General features: G+C 39.0%; 1 protein-coding gene across 5 annotated transcripts in view; it reads left to right on the top strand.

Annotated features, from left to right (window-relative positions):
• The window catches only part of LOC114648999 (Y-box-binding protein 2-A-like), a 100,368-nt gene that overhangs the window by 72,361 nt on the left and 5,787 nt on the right, over window positions 1-22,220 (top strand). The window contains exons 3-7 of one of the 5 annotated variants that reach the window (XM_051924899.1): window positions 288-321; window positions 1,013-1,102; window positions 21,278-21,553; window positions 21,647-21,744; window positions 21,857-22,049. In XM_051924899.1, the coding sequence (XP_051780859.1) occupies window positions 288-321; window positions 1,013-1,102; window positions 21,278-21,553; window positions 21,647-21,744; window positions 21,857-22,049 (691 nt within the window). Of the gene's footprint in view, window positions 1-287; window positions 322-1,012; window positions 1,103-21,277; window positions 21,554-21,643; window positions 21,745-21,841; window positions 22,050-22,220 lie in introns of all 5 variants that reach the window. The other 4 variants (XM_028798391.2, XM_028798392.2, XM_028798390.2 and 1 more) reach the window with 4 other exon arrangements.

Here is a 22,220-nt window from a genome sequence, read left to right as displayed (position 1 = left end):
TTAATGAAATCTCAATTGCAATCTGATTACTATCAGAACCTTTAAGTATCCTGGTTTGAAGAAATTACATTTTTCTGAAGCTTCAACTTTAACCTTTAATTTCTTGTAGCTTTTGGGTTTTGATTTGCAGTGTTGTATATTCCTATGTTTGTGGTTTTTTTTTTTGTTTTTTTTTTTTGTACAATGATATTTCTTAGGGAAACTTGTTTTATATTGGCTAGTAGGTGTGCTTGTTACATTCAAGGCTTAAATACTCAAACATTTTCTACTTCTGTTTATCATGACAGAAATGACACCAAAGAGGATGTTTTTGTCCATCAGGTAAGTTTCCAAAGTATATTTTGCAAAATTTTCATGTTTACTTGATTTGTATTGCCATGTCATCCTTACTTTATTAATCCCAAGGGGAAATTCACATACTCCAGCAGCAGCATATATTAAATTAAACACAATATTAAATTAAAGAGTGATAAAAATGCAGGTAAAAACAGACTAATTTTGGATTAAACGTTAATGTTATCCAAATGTTTATAATCCAAAGTTGTCTGTTTTTACCTGCATTTTTATATTACTTTATGAATGATGTATTTTTTTATTTGTTATAGCAGGTTTTGGTGACTTTGAATATGACACCTGAAGTAGTGATGTACCCATATAGGCTTGCTGAGGGTTGTAGACTTCATCTCCATTTAACGTCTGCAGAGAAAAGCAGTTCACATTTTTATACTGTGCAATAAATGCCTTTTCAGTGTCTGTAGAATACTTTAAGATTAATTTTGAGTAAGCATGCTTTCTCTTCCAAAGGTGTATTAATAGGAAAACTTTAAATGCACAAAACCTAGATGGTAAACTAGGTATTGGTCCAAATTTAAATGTTATGAAATGGCTAAATATTTGTAACTAAGAGATCTTGGCAGTAGAGAGCGAACTTCATGTACAAAAGTATGCTACTAAAGTACTCCAATGCATTGTTAAAGGCAATTTTTATGTTCTGTTTTTTCTGCTCTTTCAGACTGCTATTAAAAAGAACAATCCCCGCAAATTTCTTCGAAGTGTTGGTGATGGAGAAATTGTAGAGTTTGATGTTGTTGAAGGAGAGAAGGTGAGTTTGTGTGAAGTGAAGCTGGAGTTAATGTTTGCAACATTTAAAACTAAGCTTTTATTCGGTGTTTAAGAACCACCAAAGACTTGTCAGACACTTGAGAGATGCTGTATGTCTTATCTAGGCTTTGATGCCAGAATTGTATAGAGAAGCAAGTTTGAGAGAAGTTTTGAGTATGGTTCATAAATGTGGTTAAGGTACATGCAGTAAATGCCATCACTTTGTTTGGGTTTTAGATGGGATTTAAAGATTGATTTTAATACTTTTTTTTTTTTTTGGTAACAAGGATGGATCTTTGTCCATGCGTGTATACACAAACATAAAAAATCAATCCAGGCATGATTTTCTCCTTTCTGTAAAGGGGCCACAAACGTGCCTCATGTATTTTCCCCTTCCTAATTTTTGCCAAAACTGCTCAAGGAAGCTTTCATTCAGAACTGACTTTTTAATGTTAAGATTTCTGCTTTAACAGAAAATGATAAATATGTATTACGTTTTTAAATGAAGCTGCTTCTCTCAAAGCACTTTACATGGATGGAACAAAGCCTTCCTCAGCCACCAATGTCTAGCTTGCACATGGATGAAATGACAGCAGCCATTATTGCAGCAGTATGCTCACCATACATTAGCTATTAGGTGGTGAAGGGGTATGTCAATTAGAGATGGGGATATAGGGCTGCTTCAACTAATCCTCACAACTGATTAAGAACATTGTCAATGGATCACTTTTAGTTTTATGTCCTTGAGCAGAGTACATTGTGGCTTGTAATTGAGTCACTACATTCAGTTGTGAATGCATTTGAAAAATAGCATACAGTAAGCAAGTGACAAAAGATGGTGCAATCTTAGACTTCCAGAGTTTGGGAGCACTTGGCTCTGAACACAGGAAAAAGACTTGCCATCAACCCAGTTACTTCAGTATTATGGGATTAATAAAGTATCTATCTATCTATCTATGACGTTCAGTTTGTACTGAGGAATAGTAATCCACTCATGAGAATTTCCTGATAGGTGACTGTTATTGACTAACGAAATTTTTTTTTAAACTTTCAGATTTCCATTTGCTATATTTGGTTGTTTTTTTGGGCAGTCACTCTGCAGGGGTGTAGTTCACTGTAATCTAGCAAACACATGTAACGTTAGCTTGAGTAATTACAAAAAAACGAATGAAAAGAAATGCAAGTCCCTGTCAGAACTTTTCACTTTTGTTTAGAAAGAAAAGCGAAGAGGTCTACCCTTCATCTCAGTTTAGCTGGAAGAATTGTTTTTTTTCTATTTCAAAACCATTTCAATATACATTTAAGAAATTAGATTCAACCATCATCTCATTTATTTGAAATTCAAATCCAAAGGGTGACCCTACAAAGATCTCGGGAGGAAGGTGGCATGGGTCTTTTTTTTTTCTTCTTTTTTTTTTATATATATATATATATATACTGGGTGGCAAATACACAAGCTATAAAAACCTGGACATTGACACAAATAGATGAACATACACAGGCTTGGTCTGCAATAGAAAAAATCCTGCAGTACTTCATATTCCTTGCTTTGTACCCCAATAAGTATGTCATCGCCAATATACTAATAGCCCAATTGTAAGATCTGTACAAAGCTTTTTCAAAACCTGGCAAGATCTACTCAACATTTTAGAATAAGCATTTAAATTGAGGAAGCAGATTTTCTCCCATTTTTTTTTTATTCATGTATCTATTTTTTTCTAGTTTAAAATTTTATGCTGCTGGCCATGCTCGTGCGTGGGGGTTGATTTGTTGTTGTTAAACTTGACTTGCTTGTATGGAATGCTTGGCTTTTTGAATAAAATGCAAAAAAAAAAAAAAAAAGTGTGAGAACATAGCAACGATTGCAGTGGTGAATCCCATAGCACATCAACCACACCTGAAAGGTTTATCCCACATTTGGATTCAAAAGGTAGGAGTGGGGTGGAAAAGTTTTTCATGCTAGCTGTTCCATGTTGGCTTTTATACAATCTGGAGGAAGCATGGTTTAGCTGGTAAATTTTGTGGCAGGATCCCAGTATCAAACATAATGGCACACACAATTGCAAATGATATACAGCAGGTTTCATTAGTGTGACTGCAACCAGATGTGCCAAAGACTCTGCAGTGGTAAAAGGTTTCCAGACAGGAAACTGGGTGGCGCTCACGCTCTTGCGCTCACCAACCCATAGTCTGTTTTAAACATGCCACACTGTCCGTACTGTACCGCGAGATGGTGTTGGTAGGTAGGAGTATTAGGGGGGTGCTGTGTCAGGTTTTTGTTGGGAAAGTGAGGGTTTATTGTGGATGTCTTGTTTTGTGGGTTAATATAAAAAGTATCCGTAAAGGGGTGCTAATGTCAGTTTTGATTTGTTTTTGTCACTGTTAGGAACTGGATAAAGTGATTGTCCCACTCCCTAGGAAAAGAATGGAGATGCCTGGGTGAATTGTATCATTAGATGGGCTGGTTTTAGGTTAAGGCTGAATAGACAGAGGGGGGAAAGACCGCACTGCAGACGAGAGAAGAGTGTTGGAAAAACTGAGATCACAGTAGAGAGAGATTGTGGCTCAGTGGCTGGCAAGTTCTGGGTACATGGTGGGGGGGGGGGGTTGTGAACGAGTACCCCAGTAAGCCAGTGATGACCCCTGATTTGTTAGTTTTTTTTTTTTTTTTTTGTTTGTTTTTGAGGCAGTCTTATTGGTTCTGTTTAGAAGTTGGGCTGCAACAGGGTTTTTTTTTTTTTTCCTTTCACAATATATATATATATATATATATATATATATATATATATATATATATATATATATAATAAAATATTGTGTGTATACAGGTACTGGTTATAAAATTACAATATCATGACAAAGTTGATTTATTTCAGTAATTCCATTCAAAAAGTGAAACTTGTACATTACATTCATTCATTACACACAGACTGATGTATTTCAAATGTTTATTTCTTTTAATGTTGATGATTATAACTGAGAACTAATGAAAGTCCCAAATTCAGTATCTCGGAAAATTAGAATATTGTGAAAAGGTTCAATATTGAAGACACCTGGTGCCACACTATAATCAGCTAATTAACTCAAAACACCTGCAAAAGCCTTTAAATGGTCTCTGTCTAGTTCTGTAGGCTACACAATCATAGGGAAGACTGCTGACTTGACAGTTGTCCAAAAGACGACCATTGACACCTTGCACAAGGAGGACAAGACACAAATGGTCATTGCTAAAGAGAATTGAATTTGGGACTTTCATTAGTTGTTAGTTATAATCATCAAAATTAAAAGAAATAAACATTTGAAATACATCAGTCTGTGTGTAATGAATGAATCTAATACACAAGTTTCACTTTTTGAATGGAATTATTGAAATAAATTAACTTTGTCATGATATTCTAATTTTATGACCAGCACCTGTATATGTATGTGTATATATGTATAATAAATGATTGTACCCTAAGACAGATTGAAAAGGATTATATGCAATAAACTACAACTTAGTTTTAACATCTTGACATCTTAGTATGGCGCTTGCAACTATGGTCCCGGTCGGTCCCAACTACAAGCAGCACACCTGCACTTGCTGGTGGGTTATGACAATGTCTGGGAAGTCTTTCTGTGCAGTACTGTTTTGCACAATATTCTACATCTTGTAGAGATCATGCTTCTGCCTGAGCAGAATAAAATCCAAACTTGCTCAATGTCTCCACTTTGGAGGATTTAGTCCGGATTGGCACAGAAGGCCCATCACTTGAACAGTTTGATCCTGAGCCCTATATCAAATGCTGGCTCATTTCAAGCAAGAGTATAAAAGGTCTGACACTGACATTGATGGTCAGCGGAACAGACTTGGAGCCTGAGTGCTCACAAACTCACACAGATTGTGTAAATGTCTGTGGACCAAGGCCATAAGCAACTCATGTCAGTCCGTCTGTGAAGCTTATTGACTTTTAACCCAGCATATATTTGACTTCAAACTACAAATTAAGTCTTACTTCATTCAATTTTCTGTTCATTTTTCTCCATTTGTATACATATCTAATTCTAGGCAGAGTACAGTCTAGCTGCCCTGGATTTACCACATGGGATTTCATTGTATGTGTTTACTATGACAAATAAGTATTTGTAAGTTATTGCACAATATGTGTTGTAAAAACTTCCCAGTCATTTTCTACAGTATTACTATTGTAGCTGCGTTTTCCCAGTTTCTAAAATTCTGCAGCTCTAACTCAAAAAATGGGATTCAGCAAAGGCCTGACGCGCAGAAATGATTCCACAGACAAAATATTTTTAAAAGTTTAAGTTTCAAAGTAAAACCGTTCACACAAAAAGGAAAATTAAAATAGCAAAAAAAAAGGGAAAAATTATAATTCTGCTTAATCTTCTTACATCTTAAATCGTTACTAGTCACTTATAATTTCTGAACCATTTCAAAACAGTCAGAAAACTGTATGCTTATCCCATTTCTAAGTAGAAAATGGGTCTTTCAAGTCCCTGTTTACTGGGACCTGTTCTAAACACGAGCTTATCACACTGTTTCTCAGTTATAGCAAGAAGGTTCCATCTCTTACTAACTTATAGGGGGAAAAGACTATACCATTGTCTAGGACTATGGAAGAAATTATATTCTATTCAAATTAAGCAAACATTAATATGAGTTTAACTGAAAACTTTAACTTTCTATGATTGGCTCTTAAATTTCCGGCCCCTAATTGGCTATGCAGGAGCGGAGACAATTACTATACTTCAATATGAGCCAATTAACTTAGTTTTCAAATCACTAGCAATAACGCTGCAAACAAACATTTTAAAAATTTCATATTTCAAACATTAACTGTTTCTTGAAGCAGGCACAGTTTGTTCATGGGTCTGTCCAGTGTGCTGGTTTTGGTTTGCACACTCTCTTCTGACTGTGCCTTTGGCATCTGGCATTGTCTTGATGACTCGACCCATTACCCAGGAATTGCGATGTGTTTAGCTTCTTTTGGCACTGCAGCTTTGTTGAGTGTTTCACCAACTCAGTATTCCATCTTGTATGATCGGGTCAAGTTTATAGATAAGTCTTTTTCTTTAAAGCCTTAAATTCTTCTGGAAATTCTTGCTGTTGACTGAGGCGGATAAGCTCTGTTTCAGCTTTAAATAAATCGTCTAGAGAAATTGGACTTTTTAGTCAGTTTATACCTTTTCATGTACTTTGCGATGAGTGATTTTTGTTCTTCTGGATTACTTTCAGTCTGACTTCTAGTTGGAATGTTTTTCTTTTATTAAGTTCAGCATTAAGTCTTTAAACTTGAGGAACCAAGCCACTGCTTTCTTCAAGCAATGCCAATCTGAAAAATAGGTGATTAGTTTGTTAATGGGTTCAGTTGTTTCCTCTATTTTTCTCATGTTAACTGTACAAGTTTTAACCTCTGGATCATCTTCAATGAGTGAATCGTTCAGTTGATCTGTTCTTTTGGGCTTCAATAAGAAACTAGGACCTTGTGACCATGTGGTGCTTTTGAGAAAGTTTTCTATGCTTAGCCCCCCTGGATCCTTGATCAGCTGGGTTAAGGGCAGATGTGACATACCTCCACTGTGAAGGCTGTGAATCTCTGATCACGGAGATTCTGTTGGCAACAAAGGTCTTGAACAGCGTGCTTTCATTTGAAATGTATTTTAGCACCGTGGTGCTGTCAGTCCAAAATGTAGATTCTTCTAAGGGCATTTGAAGCTCACCTTTAAGCATTTTGTCCATTTTAACTGCCACAACGGTTGCTGTCAGCTCCAATCTGGGAATTGTGACCTGTTTCAATGGTGCAACTCTTGACTTGCCCATCAGGAATGAACAATGCTTTTTGCCCTCTTCGTTGGTTAAGACAAGGTAAGTGACAGTGCCATATCCATTTTCACTAGCATCTGCAAAATGGTAAAGTTAAAAGTTCCAGTCTGTTTCCCTTTCAGTAGGTGTTACCACATTGGCTGCAGCTTTAGATGTTGCTCTGGAATCTTTTTTGATGTGCAGGATGCCTGGGTGCAGAAAAGAACATGTCTGACATTTCATTCTTTAGTTCTTACCATGGTGCCCCTGTTTGAGACAGCGAAAACATAAACCTTTAGATTTTAAAAAGTCAATTCTTTGTGTGGCAATTCTTTTGATTTTACTACATTCAGCAAGAATATGTTGGCCATTGCAAAATACACAAGGCTTTTTAAATACACATATATCATTAGCAGACTTTTTGACAGTTTTCTTGACTTCCCTTTTCAGCAGGAACAGATATACTTGTATAGAGAGAAAAAAAAAAGATCGAGAAAGCCAGGCCTCCTCAGAAGTACGGATAGAAATCGGGAGGAGGTACTTTCACTACAAGTGTCACCTTGTGAAACGGCACTGTACACAGGGTCTAGGAGCATTTCGGCTTCGTCACGCAAAAACTTAATTAGTTCAGGTATGCCAGGTCTCATTTTATTTTCTTTAAGCGTATAAGCATACCCCATCTATTTGTTTCTCAGAGAATGGAAATTTCTTAAACACAGCACGCACGACTGTTATTGAATTCTCCTCCGTTCCCTGTATCATTCATAGTATTCATGCAGATTGAGAGAAAGTTAGCGTAATCTCTTAAAGCTTCCCCATCGTTTTGCTTTGAGGCCATTTCAATGCTTTATTGAGGTATGCGTCTGCTACGAATAGCTCATTGCTGTATCTTTCAAGCAATCTTCTAGCGTCTGAGTAGCCTTCATCTGGTAACATTCGTGAACAGCCTTTAATCATTTCTTGAGGTGAACCTATGGTGTACTGGATCAGGTAATCTAATTTATCTTGTGAGTTTGCTAATACATCACCTACAGCGTGATCAAAGGCTCTGATGAAATATGCATAGTCAAGTGGGTCACCTGAAAATAAAGGGACCTGTCTGTGTGGTACTTCACCTCGTGGCGCTGGGGTTGGTGCTGGAGGTGTTTGAAGTAGTAGCTCTGTCTTGTTGGGTTAACGATTTAGCCATTTCAATAATTGCTTTCTGATATTCGGCTTGATTTTTTTGACTTTCAGATTGATTCTGTATGAGCATGTCAACAAGATCTTGTTTGTAAGTCTGCGAATGGGCCCCTGAGATAATTACTGGTCGTTCCTGCCTTTCCAACTCATTCATCCAACCTTCGTAGGATTCTATAGTGTTGATTGTTCAACCAACACTGCCGAAGAAGGTGGTGATGTTGCAATGCTTTTCTGGTCTAAAGAGTCCAAAGCGCACTTTCTGTGGAGAAGCCTTTCGCACCTTTGACTTTGAGCGATCCTGTTCTTGCAATTGCATCTCTTCGAATTTAACTAGCTGTTCGTCGGACGTGTGTGTTAAGTCTATTTGCATCTTTCAGCCATAGCTTTGTAACATTAATAAATTTGTTCCAATTCTTAGAGCTTTTGGCGAATGTCGTTTCTTAATCATGCCTTCTTTACTCAGTGCTGATATTAGCCTTTGATGTAACTCCTATCTCACTGCATCTCGCAAAAATTTTCAAGTCTTTCTGCTACTTTTGAATGATTTTTTGGAGCATCTTGAAGACTTTCTTTTTCAGTTATAAGCACAAAGTTTCTTTCCTCTGACTTATGTGACCTTTAAGATCTCCGATTACATTCTCTGGTTTAGTCTGTACTCAAGTCACTACTAACTTCACTGGAGTTATGCTTAGACACTACCATGACGACAGCTCAAAAGACTGACAGCTGGTTGTCCTGACTACAACAAATGTCACAATTGGCACGTTCCAACAAAGCAGATACTTCCTTATAGTGAGGCTTCAAAAACTCGGGCAAAAGCGATCATCCACAAAGTCTTTTATAATATCAGTCTCTTAATCTTCAAGTTCAGGTACGGCGACCTTGCTTTCATTACGATAATGGTAAGAAGATAAGAGTACAGTACCTCGGAATGACTCGGTTCTTTTTCTTTCGTTGAGTTCTGTAGAAGTGTCCTCAGATGGTAGATTCCAGTTTCAAGGCCTTAAGATGGCAAGTTTTCTGACGAAAAATGTAGCTGCGTTTTTCCCAGTTTCCAAAATTCTGCAGCTCGAACTCAAAAAATGGGATTCAGCAAAGGCCTGACGTGCAGAAATGATTCCACAAACAAAATATCTTCGTTTTTAAAAGTTTAGTTAAATTTCAAAGTAAAACTGTTCACACAAAAAGGAAAATTAGCACAAAAAAAAAGGGAAAAATTATAAGAAATTTAGTTCTAAGCTTTATCTTGTTGAATCTTAAATTGTTACTAGTCACTTATAATTTCTGAACCATTTCAAGACGGTCAGAAAACTGTATGCTTATCCCATTTCTAAGTAGAAAATGGGTCTTTCAAGTCCCTGTTTACTGGGACCTGTTCTAAACACGAGCTTATTATCGCACTGTTTCTCAGTTATAGCAAGAAGGTTCTATCTCTTACTAACTTATAGGGGGAAAAGACTATACCATTGTCTGACTATGGAAGAAATTCTATTCTATTCAAATTAAGCAAACATTAATGAGTTTAACTCAAAACTTTACACTATAGTTGTAAGAGCCAATCTTAGAAAGTTAATTTTACATTCAAGTATTGTAGGGACCATTCCACACTCAAACCCCAACAAGTTTTCTCCATCACAAGTTTACTTTCAGTTTTACCATTACCAGCACTCGAATTCATGTGCTAGTACATTTGCTGACTTTAGTTATGAGATTACAGCCTGTGCAAAAATCTTTTCTGTCTTATGATGCTTTGTCCTGGAGACATCAGTACTCGCATGTAAACCACCTGGTACACAATGATGAGTGTACCTGTACTTTGTTTCTCTTTTGGTAAGTGTTTCTTTCAAGTCTGAGGTTCAGATGGTTTTCTCTTCATGGCACAAAATATATCTGCAGAGTTGATTATCGGTAAAACGCATTTTTATGTACCGTCTTTACACCCCTATTCCAGACTTTCAAAACTGTAGTGAGAACAGCAGCTAATGTGAGGAGTGATTAGTATTGGTTTGCATCTCTCAACTTGGTAAGAAAAACAAAGCTGAAACTAGACTTTGAGCTTGTCAGCTGGGGTTGGAGAGAGATTCCAAGTTGACACTGATATGATAAAATGCAGTTTGCTGTATTTCATGTTGAGATTTCCTTCTTTAACTGTGTGAGAATTGAAATGAACTCAAATGCTTAAACTAAATGTTAACAGTGTGGTATAAGATTTACTGTAGCAGTACAAACAGTTGGAGTGCCATCACTTTGAATGTAGAAGCATTTCATTTTATTTTGCATCATCATGAGCATTCCAGCTCGGAAGAATGAGTTGGAAGAGCCTAAAAAGGACTGGAAGGCTTCATTTGAATGTAGAATATGAAGTGGTAAAGCATGGGTAATGACCCAATGCTAAACATTCTGTTCATTTTCATGACTTTGTTACATGAATATATGAAGTTACAATTTTATTTTTTAGATGGAAAAGATTGTGTGCCTAAGCCACATTAAAAACCACCAAACTTAAATTTTAAGGCATAGGTTAGCTTTACAAAGTGGGGAAAGCCTCAACTCAGTTTTATGTGACCTGGGGGGTGGGGGGGTGGGGATCCTTATCACCTCATTCTCTACAAAACACATTAAGCCTGCTTACAGATGACCTATAAAGTGGAGCAAATGACTTTCTATGCAGCCAAAATTCATTTTGAGGATGGGTAGTGATCAAGACTTTAGTGTGCTGCTTAGAAATTCATACAGCAAAAGAAGCTATAGCTTGAAGATTTATAAACAAACATGTCAAAAGATCCTTTCTGTCTCATGCAGTAGAAATGCATTTAAGCCATGTGTTGTCTGTATAGAAACCTTTTGCAGTATTTCTGTGAATGAATGATTTTTGCCTATTGTACAGTAAATGCAAAGTACTTTATTTGTTGAAATGCTCTAATACATGCTTGCCTCAACCATGCTTTCTTTAATAAAATGTTCTATAATCTGTGTAGTGATGGTATATATCGCTTCAAGGCAAATGCCACAAAGTATAAATCTCGGCGGACTACCTCTTCTATAAAGTCTTTGAATTATTAGAGAAGCTTTAAATTGTTCAAAGGGGGTGGGGGGATTGTTCTGATTTAGCTTCTAAATTGTTCGGCTACAATTCCGTTAACTAGTAAAATGGGCGGGCAAGTTTCACTGGCTTTCACAAGTTTCATTGCTCATTTTTTGTGATACTGTATTATCCTGTCCTGCTAACTAATTGCGACAGTGTGATTCTGCTCTAGAGCAAACCAGATGTGAGCAAGAAATCTGTTTATACTCTGTTATAAACTGTGGACAGGGACACCAGTAGGGTCAAGCTGTTTAACTCTTTTAGGGCAATTTTTTTTTTTTTGTTTTCTCCCAGGGCTGAATATTTTTCCAAAAACTAACTTTTTTAAAAAAAAAAAAACAAAGCAATTGAAATCAACAAATATTTCCTTTTGACAAATGTTACTGTCTTGCATGTTGTATGAGCCTGCATACTCTGATTTCACATACATTTTACACAGCAAAGTCTGATCTCGCTCAAAGCAGCCAATTTCAGTCATTGCCACATTGCACTGCTTACAATACGTGTTGCTTTGGTGCCTACTTTTCAATTGTCTGTTGCTGCACTTTCTCACATATTGGTAGTGTGTACTGTAGAGAGAAGTCACCAGTTTGCCATTGTGCCATGCCCCTGCCACCAAGTTATCTGTCCGCATAAAAACCGTATTGTCACCTCTTCATCTTCAGCCTGTCTGGCTTCAACTGTGAAGCCATGTGTCTCCTGTTCACCCTCACTGTGCCACAAGCTCCAATTCCTCTGCTCTGTAGCTCCATGAACATTTCTGGGCATGTATAAAAATTGTCCAAATGTACACAACATGATCCAAATGTTCATAGCCCTGAAGCAGCTCCAGCACATCCTGATTTGTCAAGGGACAGTTCTCTCTTTGAAAGAAATACTTTCCTGTATATGTAATTACTTTCACGCAGAAACCAGTGTTTGCTTCTGCCAGTACAAAATCCTTTATGCCATACTTTGTGGGCTTGTCTGGCATATATTTGCAGAAAAAAAGGTGTCCCTTTTTATTTTATCATAGATTCATGTACAGAATAATCACAGCCAGGGTGATAAAATTGTTTCTATCTTGTTTCCACAATGTCAAGCAGGGGCTGAACTTTATGCATGGCGTTAGCCTGGCTCACCCCATGGGATTTGCTTCCGTTTATTACAGAAGTGAATAAAACTTTGCAGCATCACATACCTATCCTCGCACTGCATAACCTGGCCAAAGCCACCAGGGGACAAAGCACATTTGGACCAATGCTCCCTGAAGTTATATCACCAGTTCTGTCTCATATCTATTTGCAATGCCACAGCGTGCTTCATCTCGTCTTTTGTTGTGGGTTTCCACTTTGAAAAACGAGAATGCGATGCAAGTGCAGCCCGCGATTCAAAAAATTTCTCTGCCTACCGGTTTGTCTCGTCTGACAGTAGCTGAAAAGCAGCATCAGGAGAGAGCAGCCTGAAGTAGTCCAGCAGTTGGTGATCTGTCGTGTCCAACAGCAAGCCATGCCGTCTTGTGAAGTCCGGTAGCTAGTTCGGCTCCTTCGGATCAATGCCTGTGTATTCCTTCCACGCAAACCTTGCCGTAGATGCATCGGCTGCGCGAATGCACTCATCTGGCAGCGGATCAGCTGGCGCGGCATCGGCTGGTGTCTGATCAGCTGATGCTGGCTTCTCACTCTCTTGTTCGATCTCCTGATCACTGTCAATAAAATGCGATTCTGAAAAATCAGAGTCCGACTCCGCGATAATGCGCAAACCATTCTGCCGAGTGTTTTCTTTTCTGCACTCACTTCGCTCCCTTGTGACATGTCGAAGCCATCTTGCCATTGTTTACATTTCGCAGCTCACGCACACGCAAGATTAGTTGCTGAGTCAACGAGTCTAGCATTCCTCCAAGCACAGAGGGAGTGCCTGCGATGTGACAGTGAGTTTTGTTGCCATTAACAGCTGATTGTCGCCCTCTATCCCTGAATGTCGACTTTTGTCGACATTCGCCCTCAACCCCTCCTGTCGACAAAAGTTGACATCTGCCCTAAAAGGGTTAAGTATGCAGTTGTAGCAGTGCTATTAGTTAAAACTGCATCTCCCTGCTGGGGCTGTTGGGGTCGAAGGTGGTCAGAGGGGTTTAAAAGGAGGGCAGGTGTCCAAAAAGGTTTGGGGTTTTTTGTATTTTGTGTTCCTTTTACCTGTCAGACTGCCTCCTGTTGATTTAAGCCGTATTGAGTGTGTCCTGGATTGTGTTGGGGTCTGGATCGTCTTCCGTCTACCTGTGTGCTGAGGACTGATTGTGGATTCACTGGCTTCCCGGCAAGAAAAGGAGCATTCCTGAACCATCAATTCGTCTTCACCCTTACAGTAAATGTAAATGATCACCTAGGTGGTACACACTGTTTTAATGTTACTGCTTGTTAAACAGCTTCTCATGACACCAGGTCTACAAAAGAAAACCCAAAACCAAGCAGAAGAGCACTTACAGTATGTATGAGTAGAGTACATTCCTGGACAGTCCATTTATAAGGCAGAGTTGCTAGAAACTGTAGTCTTCAAATACCATATCCGGAGAGCTGAATTTTTAAAAATGTAAAATGCTAATCTCATCACTTTATCATTCATCAGTCTGTATAGCAAATATCCACTTACAAGCCCAGAACACTGTACTCCTTTAGGATGCTATTAAAACGTGCAACAAAATGCCATCCCTGTGCTGATCACACACCGTACTTAAGATTTGTTTATTATAACTTGCACCTGGGGAGCTGCTATACATTTTCTTGAATTCCACCAGTTTAACTTCTCTGTACTGTAGCATTGGTCACCCCGAACCTGCACATCTGGTTTTGCTTAAGACCAGCAGTTAATTGGTCACTTTTCTGTTTAAGGCAGATACTTTGAACATGTGTGTGTGCAAATGTGGACTGAGCTACTTAAGAGGGTCTAATCCTAAAACATTTTCTTCTCTGAAAATTCCTAAAACCTTTTAGAAGCATGTTCTTGAGTTAAAGCCATATTAATTCAAATGGCTGAAATGAGTGAATGAACTAAACTGTTGGATCTTGTTTAATATGTACAACCCTAATTTTTAATAGTGCAAGTGCGAAAAATACAAACCAGGTTTTGGTCGAGATCACCTCAGTGATTACTCAAATATCTAAAGGAGTCAAGTATTCAGTCTTTGTTTGTTATGTAAGTCTTTGTGGTTACCACAACAGGGATTCAAGTTTAATACTGTGTATAGGTCTAGTAGGTAACCTTAATGTTCCATCATCTAAAATAAAACTCTGGTGATCAGAGAAATGTGGAATGCATTTGTTTTAACAGTAGATATAGTCTCATAATACGGTTACTAATAAACATTGACTGTCAGAGCTTTGCCTAGAGAGATGCTTGATGCAGGACACTATACCTCAGCAAGATAGACTTGTTACTTGGTGGACTTTTTTTAAAATGCATATTTTATTGTTGCATTAAATTTTCATAAATTACAGTATGCCTGAAATGTGGAAGCATTGGAGTCAGGATATCACAGTATCTACCTTAACAGATTTATTGATCCTTTGCTGAAATTACTACAAATGCTAAAATCTCTGTTGCTTTAGTTAATGCTGAACAGGTTTATGTAACAGGTTGGACTGAAATATTTAACTTCATTACTTTGAATACTAAAAGCAATTTTTGTGTGGCCTTTTTATAGTGGAGTACTGATTCTTTGTTTTGTTTTTGTACTTATTATACAAGACCAGTAATGGCACACTGCATGATAATGTGCAGTGAATACACTTGAGCATTCATAGTTTTCATACTCTCTGGACGCTTAGCATTCGTTTGCTCAGAGGTTGATGCGCTTGCACTTTCTGAGCAGCTCTTTTCTCCACCCTAGCAGCCCTGCTACTCTTCTTTCGTCGGCATCTTCTCGTTAAAACTGATTTACGTCAATGTTTGTTTTGCAATTACTTAGTACGTTTTCTTTAATTTTTCACTTAAGATGGCACAAGTCTTCAATCTGCCTCAAGAATGATTTGATATGAAGAGGTAGGGGATGTGAAGGTGGTAGGGATGAGAACGGTGCCTGTATGTATGCGCCGCACGACTGTCCTGCTAGCTGCTGCCAATTCTACAATAAAATAGAGGGATAAAATTGGAGGTCAATCATAAGCCCAAAAGCAGATGGTAGACGTCGCATAGTATGTGTACTAAATTTCAGGTCAGTAGTTCAGTTTGTCCAGGATTTTAAATCATTTCAAGCTCGCAGACAGCCCCGGTAGCTGATTTGTGCTAATGTTACTGACCCATTTTCATTCCTGGTGGCATTTAGTTTGTCACAGGGGTGAGGTACACAGTGAGACTTGTCTAAGGTGGGGTGGGAAGAGGAGGAGGAGGAGGTGGTGGCAGCTGTCACACAATGTATTTTGCTGTAAAGGAAATTATGCAGAGATCGCTACGAGTCCAACGGTGCAGAGAATTCCTGTCCGGCCAAAGTAAGAGACCTTAAAATTGTCCTTTAACATCTTGGGGGGGAAACCGCAAGCTGCATACCTGGGCCAGATTGATCTATTGTTTGCATAGGTTGGAGGTGGCACTCCTGAGCCAAATGTCAAAGTTGATCACAGCGAGAGCAGCTGCATTCAGTCTCGTGACTACGGTGTCTTCCACCTGTGGCGCTGGCGACCGTGAAGGTCTGAGCTGGTTGAATTGAAATTGGGGTTAAGCCTGGGTAGCCCCATGGTTTCCAGGTGGCTTGTGCACCCTCTAGTCTGCGGGTCAGATCCAGCAGCAAGTGTACGTCGTACAATAGCATTTCCTCAAAGGCTCTCGTCTATCCCTGACAGGACTGAATCAATAGAGAACTTCTCCACAATGCACTCGAAAGGGTCACTGCAGATCTAGCTTTGAATCGGGTCCATTAAGCCTTGGATCTGTCCACGTACAGGGCGATCCAGATCAATATGCCACAGACGAAACTGGTGCCTCTTGGCCACCAGGCTTGCAGCTGTACGGAGGAGGATGCGTTGCTTCAGGAAGTCCTAATCAAGCGTTTTGGGTGGGAGATTTTTGTATGGCTTGGAGGCCTTCTCTGGTTAAAACGGGGCCAAAATAACTGCTCAGGCTCCCCTGTTCCAGTGCATCAGTGTTGCCATATGTTCAAAGCAGAATAGGAAACACTCGGTTGTCTGAGGGAGCCATCTTTGGTAGCTCATTTTGTGGCCACGCCAGGGCAGGGACAGCCACTGGAGCCTCAACTTGCTCTGGAGTTGCTGTACTTCATGGGGATCCATCATTGGAAGGACCCCACTCCTGGTACCATGTGACTTGAGTCACTATCTTGCACTCCAAAACATGAGGCGGAGTCTCAGTACTTTAGGAAAACCAGATTTATTCAGCTTGAAGCAGGAACAGCACAGTTTGTTGTAGCGGTATCTTCCACTTTCCTATACACACACTGCAGTCAGGGTCGTGACCAGGTTAGTGGCCAAGTAATACTGTTCCCGGAGTTTATAGTGTTCCTTGCATCACCCATCCACAGGGGCTTATAGCACAACTGCAATTTTTTCTGAGTTGCTTCAGCGGCAAGCTGCTGTGAGACTGGTTGCTCCAGTAAGTCCTTCACAGATGCAGTGATTGCGCTTTGGGATGCTCTTCGGCATGTTGTCACATTGGGGAGAGTCCCAAAAGAGTTTAGAAATCTCACTATATATTTTATACAGCAAAAACAAAAGGCCACTGCCAGCTTTGCCTAAATATTAGTCTGATCATTTAACAAGTTTTTAACTCTGCTAGGAATATTCCAGTCCAATAGGATGGTTACTTGCTATTTAGCTTTTTTATCTATGCCTTTATAAGCTTAGGAATGTGTTTTAATTAGAGTGGCTCAAGCAAAATGAGTTAAATTCCTTCAATAGAGCATTGGGTTAAATATATATATATATATATATATATATATTAATATAATATAATATATGCATGCACCCTGGGGACTTTGCAGAGTGACTTTGGAACATTTATGACAAAATCCACAGTGGATTCCTGAATGCTCTTATGAGATTTGGCTAATAACCAAAGGTAATGGTTACTGTATTTGTAAACTTTGAAGTTGTGTTCAGTGACATGCAAGGCTGTCTGTGTTGAGATCAATCTAAAGATGCAGTGCTAGTTTTAGTAGAAAGGAAGCTGATCCACACCTCCTAAGCCATCATCCTAATCCTGCCCTCCCTTTACAAAGTGCACAGGCAAATTTTCATGTTTACACATAACATGAAACTTACCTTCTACCCAAAAACACAGAGCTAAGCTGACATGTTAAACTTGCACAAATTGTAAAGTTGACATAATTTGAGGAGAAACTTTTGTTTACCTACTATTGGTTTATCAATTTTAGATAAAATGTGCTATGATACATAAACAATTTTAAAAAAAGAATTCTGTCGTGTTGGGTTTGAAGCAGGTAAAAACGTTTTCTATCTCCAGTAAACAGACTTCCATCACAGCAGTATTCCAGTTTTTACAAAGCATCTCCCTTATTTGTCCATTTTGGGTGTTGAAACAATTAAGTTAATCTAAAAGCTTATGATCAGGTTCATTGGAAAGTATTTTCTTTTTAATATATAAGGAGTCCGTCTGTTGACAGTTTTCATTCTTCTCCATGATCCATGGATTACTCTATGGGTACACTGACATTTCTTCTTTCCTTGGAGAATACCTGAAATTCTGTGAATCCTTGATTCCTGACAGTGTAAGTGGCCTCTTATGTTTGTGAGGATGTCGGCACATCCCATTCATTAGAGAAGACTCACTCCTGTAGTAGTCTTGCACTGTCATTACATCAGTTTTTTGTTTTCCTTTTGTTTTTTTCGTGTTTTGGACTTCAGAAGCAAGTGAATGACATGGTCAGGCAGACCCAAGCCTGCTGTGATGTGATATGTAGGTGTCAGGGCTATTTTGATAACTTGTTCAGCATGTTGTCCCCTCTAGTGTTAGTATTGCCACAGCATTATCAGTATGTGAACATTGGGCGATTTCAATTTATGTAATCTGAAATCATTCTTAAAGACGAAGGCCCTTCTGTGGTCTGTTCTAGAGTCCTACTTTTCATTATGTAATGGCAGATGCAAAGAGGGCATGAATTTTATCTTCGTAACATTGGGTGAAGTTTTGCATATTATCAACACATTTTGATATGTGTTGACTGGTTCTTGATGGTGAACTCTGATAGTTTGTAGGAGCTGCAGTAGTAATCAGCCATATACCCTTGATGAAACTTGATATTTACTTTTGAAATGAAGTTGACTTGTTTTTGTCTTGTAACAATCAATCAAATGCGAAACAAATGAATCATTTTAAAGAAAATGTAAGCTTTTAGTGCTGGATGGCCCTTGTGCCTGTTTTTAGATTTAATACATTTTTATATTCTGTATCTGATATTGGTTGAAATGGGTTTTCCATTAGCATTGAATCTGCTCCTCCAGTATGATTGATTTGGGTTTCTTGTTTACACTGCACCAAGGTGGTAAGGCAAAATCTAGAGAATATCTTTTGATGTGAAATACAGAACAGGATAAAATTGCCAACCTATCGCTTGAAAAGTGTGAAGACTATTGAAGCAGATGAAATACAGTACAGGGATGTCAAGTACATATTTCAGTACTACATTTGTATGAAAATTTCAAAGTAACCGTACCACTAATACCCTAGTCTTGGTAGTACTGAGAAAGTTGTTACTGCACATGTGCCCCACTACAAGTGCACATTACTTTAGAAGGCACAAAAATAAGAAAAGCTGCATATAAAAATGTCCCAGTGGTGATACTGCAGCACCTCATCAGTATAAGTGTGTGTGTGTATATAATAAATTTTAAAAAATCCTGTTCAAAATGCTGTTTATGCAGAGAAAATTCAGCATCAGAGTGCAGTAATTGCTTTTTTAACACAAATACAGGACACACGGCTTGCATTATTGCCACTTCCCCTATTCTGCAATTGGTTCAGAAACAGATTTGTGCATGCATTGAGAACAAATGTTCCTGATCAGATGGGGGCAATTGTTTCAATTGTATTGTCATGCATTTGTAAGAGGAGAGAGGATAATTGCACACTTTCAGTAGTGTTCTACCTGGTCCCTATAAATGAAGAGGCTTCATATACATTCTCAGATTGTACATGAGGGATTTATGTAAAACTGATACATTTGATTTCATGCTGGAAGCTTTAAAGATGGAACAAATGACAAAGGGATATTTTTGGGAAATTAAAGCACCATGAGTTTGAATTTGAAATTTGCAATTGAAAATTTATGATGTGTCAATCTTCAGTAATTTTTAACCAGCTAATCATGCAAATATAAAAATGTTGCAAATCTAATGTTAAAAGCATGTTATAGAAACCACTTTAAAGTTTAAATGGAAATATTCTGAATTGTCACTAATTCTACAGTATATGTTTGGGGTTTAACCAGTATTTTTCAGCTACTGGACAGAAAAGTCGCAATAAATTTTGAATGTACACATGCTAACTAATCAGGCAGTTCTTGATTTATATCCATTCCTTATAAAGCCCAGATTTGTTGCCCTGATGGTTGATCCCTATTTATCATTGGTTGAAGTAGAACAAATAAGCATAAGCTGGCTTCAAGATGCCTCTGATAAAATCTAAAAATAAAGGGTGTCTGAAGATACAGTACAGTGATCCCTCGCTATATCGCGCTTCGCCTTTCGCAACTTCACTCCATCGCGGATTTTATATGTAAGCATATTTAAATATATATCGCAGATTTTTTGCTGGTTCGCGGATTTCTGCGGACAATGGGTCTTTTAATTTCTGGTACATGCTTCCTCAGTTGGTTTGCCCAGTTGATTTCATACAAGGGACGCTATTGGCAGATGGCTGAGAAGCTACCCAGCTTACTTTTCTCTCTTGTGCTGACTTTCTCTGATCCTGACGTAGGGGGATTGAGCAGGGGGGCTGTTCGCACACCTAGACGATAGGGATGCTCGTCTAAAAATGCTGAAAGATTATCTTCACGTTGCTATCTTTTGTGCAGCTGCTTCCTGAAACGACATGCTGCACGGTGCTTCGCATACTTAAAAGCTCGAAGGGCACGTATTGATTTTTGATTGAAAAACAAACTCTGTCTCTCTCTCTCTCTCTCTCTTTGTCTTCTCCTGACGGAGGGGGTGTGAGCTGCCGCCTTCAACAGCTTTGTGCCGCGGTGCTTCGCATACTTAAAAGCCAAACAGCCCTATTGATTTGTTTGCTTTTCTCTATTTGTGACCTTTGAAGAGGAAGATATGTTTGCATTCTTTTAATTGTGAGACAGAACTGTCATCTCTGTCTTGTCATGGAGCACAGTTTAAACTTTTGAAAAAGAGACAAATGTTTGTTTGCAGTGTTTGAATAACGTTCCTGTCTCTCTACAACCTCCTGTGTTTCTGCGCAAATCTGTGACCCAAGCATGACAATATAAAAATAACCATATAAACATATGGTTTCTACTTCGCGGGTGGCTCTGGAACGCAACCCCTGCGATGGAGGAGGGATTACTGTACATTCTTAAGCAGTTTTAGAGGGTGGTTGTGTGCTGTGAAAGTGCCAGCTGAATCACAAGGTAATAGAATGCCTGCTGCACACCATGTTGTCTTTTCTGACAAGGTGGCCTCCATGTGTTATCTGTGCTAACAGATTTTAAGGGTTAATTTCTGCTGACGTTGTTTCACCACCCTTCTGTCCCATGCATTTTGCACATATTATCCTTGTTCAACGTATTCCAGATATAAATGGCTCAGAAATCCTGATCTGAATTCAGCAACGTAGAATAAAACTTGCTAGTTGGCTTTCTGGGAAACCAAAACTCCTTCCCTCAAACCTTACAACATTTACAAAATGAAGTAAACCGAATCCATCACATTTATTACATATACAGTACATAACATTTTTAACATGAATTTCTAATCCAGGACATAAGGATAAAATCTCAACAATAAGCCAAAATGGACCCCACCAGACAATTCTCAGAATTAATGCAAGGATAAATATGTACATCCTGAAGTCCCAATTTGTAAACTATAATAATCTTGTGTTAGTAACTGTTGAATCCCAAGATTACTTTGGATAAATTTGTTACTTTGTTTTTGCAGGGGGCTGAAGCTGCCAATGTAACTGGCCCTGGAGGAGTTCCAGTAAAAGGAAGTCGTTATGCTCCCAATCGCCGTCGTTTCCGCAGGCGTTTTTACAACCGACCACGTGGCCCTGGACCAGCAGCTGATGAAATTGTTCCAGCGCAGCCTAGCACTGAGGGTGAGGGGGCACTTGAAAGCCCTACTGGCCAGCAACCTCGTCGACGCCGACCCCTCCCACCTTTCTTTTACCGCAGAAGGTTCCAGAGGCGGCCACCACAGGAGAGCCTGCCTGAGGTGAGACAGTATATTCTTTAATTTCATACCTTTTGGTTTGATGGCTGCCCAAAGTGGTTCACTTTAAAGCTTTTACAATTCTGACATTAGCAGGCCGCAGATACAGAAGTCAAAGATGGGGAAGGACAAGTAACAGATCAGCAAAATATTCAGAGGACCCCCCAGCGCCGTTTTAGGCCACGGTTTCGCAGGTAGCTTTGTCTCATGATGAGCTGACTGAAATCTTCACTTGCAGTTTAGTTGAGCATAAACCTATCTAAGCATAGTTTATGAACTTGTTTATTCTAGGCCATTTCGTCCTAGAGCACCAGTGCCTCCTGGTGCAGGCCAGGTGATGCCGCCAGCAGAAGAAGATGCTGCTGCAGTAAAGGGAGATGGACAGGCTGATGGGCAACCAGCAGCAGGTGGCCCTCTCCCAGGACAAGGCCAGCGTCCACGGCGTCGGTTTAATAGACGAAGACCGCCTCTGCCCCCAAACCAACAAGCCTCTAGTAAGGTATTGACCCCTGTGGGTATGGCCTTCATATTTTTTTGCTAAAAGTACTTCATCTTTATTGGTTCAGGAGATATTTTACATCTTGAAAAGGCTTCTGAATGTTAAAGTGGTGACAGCCATCATCTTTGAAGAGGCTAGAGGGAAGCAGGATAGGGGAAAATGGGGATACAA

The sequence above is a fragment of the Erpetoichthys calabaricus genome, chromosome 3 (assembly GCF_900747795.2).
Source record: "Erpetoichthys calabaricus chromosome 3, fErpCal1.3, whole genome shotgun sequence".
Classification (NCBI taxonomy): domain Eukaryota; kingdom Metazoa; phylum Chordata; class Cladistia; order Polypteriformes; family Polypteridae; genus Erpetoichthys; species Erpetoichthys calabaricus.
This window is presented reverse-complemented; position numbering and strand designations above follow the sequence as displayed.